This window comes from Enhydra lutris, unplaced genomic scaffold (assembly GCF_002288905.1).
Source record: "Enhydra lutris kenyoni isolate GAN:26980312 unplaced genomic scaffold, ASM228890v2 scaffoldscaffold9, whole genome shotgun sequence".
In the NCBI taxonomy this organism is placed as follows: domain Eukaryota; kingdom Metazoa; phylum Chordata; class Mammalia; order Carnivora; family Mustelidae; genus Enhydra; species Enhydra lutris.
Window position 1 is genome coordinate 34,948,220 of NW_019154093.1, and position 9,859 is coordinate 34,958,078.

Consider the following 9,859-nt stretch of genomic DNA (forward strand, 5'->3'; position numbering starts at 1 on the left):
AGTGGATAGTTATTTCTAGATGATGAGGTAATGGTTGATTTTTGTTTTCTTTTTACGTTTTTTCTTTTTACATTCTCTTACCAGCATAATCTGTTGACTGTTTTAAAGTTATTTAAAATTTTTTTTAAAGGAGAAAAATCACAGTGAGCTTGGTTTATGGCATTTTTACTGCAACTTTGCACAGCATTTAAAATTTCAAAGGCTTCGTTAAAATTTTAAAAGAACAGTGCATTCACCCTGGCAAAGGGAGAAAATAGACTTCATTGTGGTTTTCACCACTCACCCACAACCTTTAGGAAAGAAAGATTACCTCGCCAAAAGCCATTATTTTAATAACACACTATAAACGTTGTCCTGAGCTGTAAAAAACATGTTAACACACGCTAAACCTCCACCATCGTTGGGTATCAGCGCTGGTCTTAACAAAGAGCCAGCAAATCGGGCATGGAACAGCAGGCAGGGCAGCCCACACTTCCTAAGTCTTGTCTCGACATCACCCAATGCTGCTTTGAGCCCTAAGGTCCTTCAGTGGGCAGCTGTCCATCCAGAAAATTTCCTCCCCTGAGGAATCCACCTCTGCCGGGGTGCGGGGGTGGGGTGAGGTGTCAGGGGAGGCGGGGAGGGGGCTGGTGGGTTGTGCTGTGCTTCCCTCAGAAACAGGCTCATTAGGGGCTGGAGGTCATTTCCTCACTCAGCTGTATGGGAGAGAAAAAAATCAGACTTCCTCAGAGGGCTCTGACAAAGAAGGAAGGTAGCCGCCAAGTTCTATGCCTGGGGAAACGCACTGGATTTTTTAAAGGAAATTGAATCCTATACATCCTTTTCTTGAACTCTTGGTCTGGTTTCCGAAAGATTAGACATTCTGGGGAGAACTCGGTCTTCTCCACCCTCCTCATTTTGTGGAGGAGGAAACATGAGAGCAGAGAGGAGGGATGACACAACCAGTGGCTGGGGGCCAGGGAGTAACTGAGTCAGGGCTCGCCTTGCACCGTACTGGCTTCCTCTGCTCGTTGACCAGCAGCCTCCAAGGTATGTTATGTGCTATAAATTAAAAAAACACACAAACAACAAATAGCCCTGGGTATGCCCTGCAAAGCTGAGCAGTAAGGAAGGAAGTGGAGTTTAAACCTCTATGTCTGAAAACAGAAGTAGTTCCCATTGTTATCGGAGTGTTTTTCCCAAAGTTCTCCCTCAGTGTAACGTGGTTCCAACTTACTTATCAGTACCTTGCCGTCCTGGCAAGCACCAGGAAAACCTACATGAAGGAATGCTGATTAGTAAACCACTAATGGGTCGAAGAAATAATATGTGAGAAAATACTCTGAAAAATGCTCTGTGAAAGATTAAATACACGGTATTATGACGTCAGTGGTGGTAAAAAGAAAGTCTTGCACAGACATCAATTCCACCTCCCCATGTGTTTCATAGATATTCCAAATGTATTCTTTCTAGTGCATTTTGGTTTGCTGACGCAGAGATGGATAAATAATGGTAAGCCTGGTAAATTCGCTTACTCTCTTGAGATTAAAAACCCTTATTGTATCTGTTAACATCTAGTAACTATGAACCTCTCATTATGGGAGTGTTAAGTTCATAATTTTTCAAGAAATTAGACCACCAAAATATGGAAACTGTGGGTCACTTTCTAAAATATTTTTATTTAACAAAGTCATCTGAAACTGCATTGAAACCTTTACAATTATATATGTCGTAGCAACATTTATTATGTAATCACATTTTCCTTTTTTAACTTTTTATTGTAAAACTACAACACTTATGATTAAAATAGTCTTAAATAAATTCTACCTCACACTTTAATATAGGATTAGCAGAAAATTCTAGTCAAACTTCTTGAATTGAAAATGAAGAAATAAATAGTGAAGTCGGTCCCCTCAGTATTTTTGAAACACATTAGGCTCATTCCTACCTTCAACATCCTGTTTAAATAATTCCTACTGAAATTCCCACCAGAATTCCACATCATCCCACTCCTCATAACTCCCCAAACCCTACCGGTCCTTTAGGGCCTCTATCAAACACCACTGCCTCTATGGTGCTATCATTTATGACAGTGGTTCACCATCTACTTTTTCCCTGCTGAGGCAAAGTAGAGAACAAAGACCTCAGCTGTGGAAGCCAGATGGACCTGGTTTACTCCCTCGCCACACTACCTACTAACTGGGTAAAAAATTTCGTCCCCAGTAAAATGGCAAGTGGGGGTAATATTACTTACTTCACAGGATGCTTATCAGCAGACTGAATGAAATGTGCACATGAAACTACCTGGCCCTTAATAAGTGCTTAATTACATTTCCTTCCATCCATCCTTATTTAATACCTGCCTGAATTCCAACTTCTTATATTCTATGTTATCTGTGCGTGAAATCACATGCTTCTCTCTAGACCCCATCGCACTGGCCACAGCTGGTGAACTCATCGAAGTACTTACGCAATCAAATGACTTCAAGCTGGAGACTAAAGCAAACGAAGTCCTTCTTTTCTGAACGGTAGCAAGCTTTTTTCCCAGGCCAAATTCAATTTATGTTGATAACTAACCCCTTAAACTGACACAGAAGTGGCTTAGAAGTCTAGAGAAACAGGTGCTAAAAAGAGCCTGGAAAAAAAATAAATGAAAGAGTCACATGAGTTAATGTTACTTTGCTGACTTTGAGGGATCCCTTCCAGGTGCTTCTCCACCTGGAACTAGCACAGATGTAGACGTTGGCTTTTATGAACTCTAGCCCACAGAGCTTCATAGATACCTCACTCTTCACTTCTGAGATGGCAAGTAGGACAGGGAATAGAATTAAAGTCAAAGGGAGCCCTTCATCCCTCAGCCCACAGACCTGAGGATTGAATAAGAATCTGATGTGGAGAATATTGCCAAACAAAGTTTTGAAGTTACTGTCATGCTCTTGTCATTTATGCCAACTTTCCTGACATTTTATTAGTCAGAACCTCGTTTTAACAATATTTGCGAAGCACAAAGGTTACATCATGAAGTTTTGATAATGTGCTTTTATGATTATTGCTAGTTATTCAGTGACTTCTGAACACTTTCACCATTAACTGCAGCTGTGAGAAGACAATAAACAGAATGCTCTCTTGACAACCAGAAAAACACAGGCTTTGAAGGTAGCCAAGAAGGACTTTCAGTGTCAGCCTTGTCAATTACTGAGTAAGATGGGGCAAATTTTAAACCCTTTAAACTCTGATAACCCTATCTCTAGAATGGGAAAACCTATCTCAGAAGAGTGAGTATTGAAGGCCACACTTCTATCAAAGCCATGAGAAAGCTAACTTAAGAACTCAGATTTTCATGTTTGGGTTTCAATCTTCACTTAGAAGATCTAGAATCTCTTTTTTTTTTTAATCATTTTTTTAAGATTATTTATCTATTTGACAGAGAGAGAGAGATCACAAGTAGGCAGAGAGGCAGACAGAAAGAGAGGGGGAAGCAGGCTCCCTGCTGAGCAGAGAGCCTGATTCGGGGCTCGATTCCAGGACCTTGGGATCATGACCCGAGCCGAAGGCAGAGGCTTTAACCCACTGAGCCACCCAGGTGCCCCTAGAAGATCTAGAATCTTAATCAAGATATGAACCTCCCCAAGAATCCTTCTTTGTAAAATTGTGATAGTAACTGCTTCTTAAAGCTAATGAGATAAACGTTTATCTTCTTCTCTCCCCATTGGGGTGGAATAGAAAAGATAACTTTCCTTTAGAACATAGGAGAATTCCTCTGACCAGAATCCTTCTTCTTATCCTCCACCCTATGAATTAGGCATGCAGTTATCAATACATAGTTTTGTAATAGAAAACTGAATACATCACCCTCAAGGAGCGAAATAGTGAAATTTCTCTTCTGGTAAACTTCCTAAAAGTACTCATTTTTACAAAGCTCTTACCTAAACTGGGTTGACGCAGTTTGAGATCTTAAAGAGTTGTTGACCCACTTTGTAGCAAATTGAAAAATAATTTTTTTTTAATTGATTTCTCTTCTGTGATCTCTGGTTAAAAAAAAAAATCCTTTCGGCCTGTGATCAAAATCACATCACCCATACTTCTTGTGACATTGCCATTTTTCTGTATGGAAGCCAGAAAATGGAACAAAATAACCTATGCTCTGAATGAAAGCATTTCTGACTCTGAAAAATAAATATTATTTCAAAGAATTGTTGCTTTCTCAATCTCTCCAGCTGCAGTATGGGGAACTGATTAAGAGGAAGATTTGAGGCAGGAGAAACAAAAAAGACTTTTGCAATAATTTAGATGAGATATGATGTGCTCTAAACTAAGGTTATTGCAGAAAGGATGGGGCAGGTTACAGTACTCAAAACATAGGAGACTTGGTATTGATTAGGTATCAGGAATAAGGAGGCCCCAAAATGGTACTTAGGTCTCTGGCTTGCACAACTGGGAGGTTGGAGGAGAATCATTTGCTAAGCAAGAGACCTAAGGGCCAGGAATGGTTTTGACTACAGACAGAGCGCCTCATCCTTCCCTAGGTCAAAGTTGTGGGTGAATCTGTCATGTATCAACTCCAGAGGGACCTTTGCATGACCAAGTCCTGCACACCCGCAACATCGGCAATTATTTACCCATTTATCACCAACTTCTTCCCTTCTTTGGAGACTCATACTGTGCATCTTGATAACGCCAGGATTAACATAGCACTAGCTGCAGTGGCTTTGGGCTGGGCTTCTGCACAGGCCAGGAGAGAAATATTCAGCCAAGGGATAATCCCTGCCCTGGATGCCAGATCCACTCTGATACCTCTGAATGCTGCTACCAACCTGACTTGATCCCCCTCAGCTCAAAATAGTCTTCTCTTCTGCCAGCTTTGCAGGTCTCATCAGGGCTTACCTTAACTAGGGACACTAATGCAAGGCCAGTGGGACCTGAGCTCAGCCGGTGACCAAATGGAGGCAAGCTAATCAGCTAGGTCAGTTACCCGGTAAAAAGCTAATGCCAATAATAAAAGCCCTAGCTGTGGAGCTTCACCTTCCAAAGCTTTATGATTTGCCATTTGTGAATTGAAAGGTTGAATTGAATTACCTAAGGGCTCCCTTTGAACTTGAAATGCTAAGTCTTGTTATACTTGCCTGATTCCTTTACTCCCAATCCAAAACCTTCCCACAGCTCAGCACTACCTAGAGAATAAAATCCAAACAGCCTGGCATTCAACGCTCTTCACTCAGGCCGCCAGATATCACTGCTTCCAGATAACTCAAGGTCCAACCAGAGAAGATAATCAAAATGAAAATGAATCTTTCCATGTTCTGACCAACAAAAGTTTGTTGCTTGTATCTCTAACTAGAGCACTTAATCCTCTTTATTTGGAGGTTGACGTGACTTTTCCCTTCTCATCTAAACTGCAACTCAGTTTACTGTCTGTGTGGCTTTGAACATGTAATTGTCTTCTCTGAGTTTAGTTTCTTCATCTGTGAGGAGACAATAATCTGCATTTTATGTTGTGAAGATGGAATGAGGTAACATGAGTGAAACACACAGCATCTTATTAGATGTTGAATAAACAACATTGGGGAGGGTATGTGCTCTGGTGAGTGCTGTGAATTGTGTAAGACTGATGATTCACAGACCTGTAGCCCTGAAACAAATAATACATTATATGTTAATAAAATAGTTGATGCACATACCTCCAACACTTTCCTGTATTTAGAAATAGATTTGATCCACATAAAAAAAAAAACTCAATAAATTAACTGTGATACACAAGAGATTAGAAATGCAATTTTTGGTTACAACTAGCTGCTATGGAAGGCTGTGGATCTCAAAACTATCCATAAATTTGCACTGCCCTGGTCTTTTTCTCTCTTTATTCTTTCCTTTCCTTCTTTGTTCCTTTCCTCTTTCCACAAATAAGTTCTAAAAGGCAGCACCTCAGAGTACTATTTCTGAAAGTGTTTTCTTTAGGACATGAGTCTTTCAAGATAGTCTTTGGAAAAAAAAAATCTTATGGCTCCCTTTTTTGGAGATTAATAATGCATATTATAAATAAGACTCAGAGAAGACTTATAATTAAGAAACTTCTTCAATATGTTTAATTCAAAGTTTCCCAAATTTATTGACCCTAGAAAATCTTTCACCATGAAATTGACTAGCATCTGAGTTATTCATAAATTACTAAAGGAGATATATTTCTAGTTCTCTTCTTTTCAAACACATGGTAGGATTCTGTTTTCCTGTTCTTTATAGTTGGTTGTGGCCATGTGATATATTTTGCCAAATAAAAGGTGAGTGAAAATAACATGTGTCACTTGTGTCTAGCATTTCAGGATCGGTGCATGATTCCCCAGTTCTCCCTCTCTCCCATCTTGATGACCAACAGCATTTTGAGAGAATCTGGTCTCTGAGTCAGAGCATTACAGGGCAGGGCCACCTACTCACCTGTAATGAACATATAATGTAAATGAGGAACAAATTCTTTTCATGAGATTTCGGATGCCTGAATGGCTCAGTTCGTTAGGAGTCTGCCTTCAGCCTGGGTCATGATGCCAGAGTCCCAGGATCAAGCCCAACATTGGGTTCCCTGCTCAGCAGAGAGCCTTCTCCCTCTCCCTCTGCTGCTCCCACTGCTTGTGCTTGTTCTCTCCCTCTCTCTGCCAAATATATATATATATATACATATATATATATATTTTAAAGATTTTTATTTATTTATTTGACAGAGATCACAAGTAGGCAGAGAGGCAGACAGAGAGAGAGAGGGAAGCAGGCTCCCCGCTGCCCAGCCACCCAGGCGCCCCATCTGCCAAATATATTTTTAAAAATTTAAAAATAAAACCACTGAGGGGTGCCTGGGTGGCTCAGTGGGTTAAGCCTTTGCCTTCGGCTCAGGTCATGATCTCTGGGTCCTGGGATCAAGCCCGGCATCGGGCTCTCTGCTCAGCGGGGAGCCTGCTTCCCTCTCTCTCTGTCTGCCTCTCTGCCTACTTGTGATCTCTCTTTCTTTGTCAAATAAATAAATAAAATCCTTAAAAACAAATAAATAAATAAAACCACTGAGATTTGGTGATTATTGGTTATGGTAACATACTCCGACTTATCCTGACTAGTATAATTAAAGTCATTTATATCCTATAGATGTAGAGAATGTCCATATGATTCAAGTTTTTAGATCAAAGCAAAGTAAGACCAGTTATTTGGCCTCAACTGGAATTAATTGCCATGGGCTCAATCTGATTGATGATATGAAGATCCACAATTAACAGGAACCAAAATTCTAAGTTAACAACCAAACAATGGATTGAGTAAACGTGTATTTCATCTATAAATTGCTTACGAAGGCATTATAGCTGTGAAAACACCTACTACATGGTGTTAGAACAGGTTGGCGTGAGTTGTAAGTACTGTCTGTGGCATTCGGATGTGAGAAATCAGATCTCCATTCTGCCATTTAACATCTAATGTCCTTAGGAAAGTGTCCTTAATGTCTCTGAATCTCAGATTTTTCAACTGTAAAATCAAGATAATAATACTGACTTCATTAGGGTGGTTGTCAGGATTAAATTATGCAGAGTACTGTCAGAGTCTCTAGCACAAAGGGAACTTTCAATAGATTGATCATTCATGGTAATAATAAGGATTATAGTTCTACCAAATGTTACACTGATCATAGTGGCCTTGGTGTTAGAATGCTAGAGTTTTAAAACTGGTCTTGCGGTTTCCAGCTGAGAGAGTTTGAGAATGCAGTTTAAACTGTAATTTGATTTTCTAATTTGTAATATGGAAAAAATATCACAGGATCAAATGAAGCAATGTTAGTTATAGCACAGATAAATTATAAAGTATACCACATATACTTATTTTATGATAATGATGATTATAAGATCACTTTAGAAATTTGTTACCAAACATTAATTTATTTTTATTCATGCTTATTGCTTCTAGAGGGTGTTTTCCTCAGAGGGTACCACTCTTCATCCAACTATTCCTGGAGTCATTCACAACTCCTCATTTTCCCTCTCTTTTCCCTGATTAAAAACTCCTTCCTGCACACACATCCATTAAATCACCAAGTCTCATAGATTTCTACCTTTTTCTCTGTGACCCACCTATTCCTCTCTATCCTCTCTGCCATGATCTCAGCTCTCACTTAGAGACCGCCACAGCCTTTCAATTGGTCTGATCTTTCATTAAGCCATTGCCCCGCACTGGTGTCAGAATGATCTTTTTAAACATGTGCTTGTATTATTACCCACTTTGAAAACTCTTCAATGGCTTTTCATTTTCCGCAAGCAAAAGTCTGCATTTCCTTACTATGGCCTACAAGACATTTTGGGATGGGCCCGTGTCTACTCATATAGGCTGTCAAACTCTCAGTGGTCTAGCTTTACTGAAAACCATCTGTGGGAAGTCCATGCTTTCCCTCTCTCTCTCTAGGCCTTTGCACCTGCTGTTTTCTTCACCTGAAACCCCCTTTTGCCCCTCTTTAAAAACTCATTAACTTCTAATCCACAAATATCTGCAGAATAGTTATTGAAATATCACTTATTTAGAAAACTTGTTGCATAACTTTATGGCTAAAATTTTTTTACTACTCACTTTAGTAATAGAGCCCTTAAGTGCTCTATCAGTAAGAATTTAAATGAGCAGCTAAAAATGTCCTTAATAATCGTTAGAAAACAGTAATTGATATTTAAAGCTTCATTCTGTATGGACAAAGAAGCTATTTTTTTTTTATGTTGTTGTTATTTTGGGTTTCTAGAAATTTAAAAGCCTAATAAATGATTTGTAAATGCTCAGTAAGTAACTGAAATATATAATAATTCAAAAAATTCAGTAAAATTATATCAGTGAGTTGTGATGTAAGATCCCTAAAATATCCTGGGATACTTTTTCCTTCTTGATGGGATAGCACCATATCTTTTTTTTTATTATTATTATTTTTAAAGATTTCATTTATTTGACACAGAGATAGAGAGTACAAGTAGGCAAAGCAGTAGGCAGAGGGAGGGGGAGAAGCAGGCTCTCCACTGAGCAGGGAGCCCAGTGTGGGGCTCGATCCCAGGACCCTGGGATCATGACCTGAGCCGAAGGCAGGTGCTTAACTGACCAAGCCACCCAGGCACCCTGCACCATATCTTTTAATAGCTGACTTGTTCAAAGAAATACAGACACAGTGATAGTACTTTTTTCATGAGTTGTTCTGGATGCTTACACAAATGTGTCATCAATTTAGAAAGAGCAGTGCTTATTTTGATTTTGATAAGATTCATAACAATGTTTTTTTTTAAAGATTTTATTTATTTGACAGACAGAGATCACAAGTAGGCAGAGAGGCAGGCAGAGAGAGAGGAAGGGAACCAGGCTCCCTGCTGAGTAGAGAGCCCGATGCGGGGCTCGATCCCAGGACCCTGAGATCATGACCTGAGCCGAAGGCAGAGACTTTAACCCACTGAGCCACCCAGGCGCCCCGTAACAATGTTTTATATGTTCCAACTTAATGGCCATGTTCTGCTTTCTATTTAACCCAGGAATTAGTTTCATATAAACTGTTAGCCTTTTAGTTTCACCACCCACTGAGTATGCCAACCCAAGCAAATGAAGGCTAATAGCCTAGTAAATGTTCTATGGATCTGAGGGTAGACTTGAACATTGCAGTAAATCCTGAACAAACCAGACACAAAGCCCAAACGGAACAAATGAGATCATTAGCACAATCTGTGTCTCCTGAAGGAGGAGCGGGGCCTTGCAAGGACTTAGCCAGCTGCAAGGGCAAAGAGGTTCTCAGACCAAGAAGTTTGAATGTGGTCTGGGATAATTAGAAGGAGTAACTACATTGTGCCAGGAATTGTGTTAAGTGCTTTATAGTGGAGGTAATCTGCAACAGTCAGTG

General features: G+C 39.8%; 1 protein-coding gene across 1 annotated transcript; it reads right to left on the bottom strand.

Annotated features, from left to right (window-relative positions):
• Positions 1-419: 419 nt before the first annotated feature.
• On the bottom strand, positions 420-5,026 carry LOC111142895 (insulin like 5). The gene is given in 5 exon segments (XM_022496283.1): positions 420-544; positions 547-576; positions 2,658-2,690; positions 2,693-2,846; positions 4,952-5,026. Coding segments are annotated over 5 exon segments (417 nt in total).
• Positions 5,027-9,859: the final 4,833 nt, after the last annotated feature.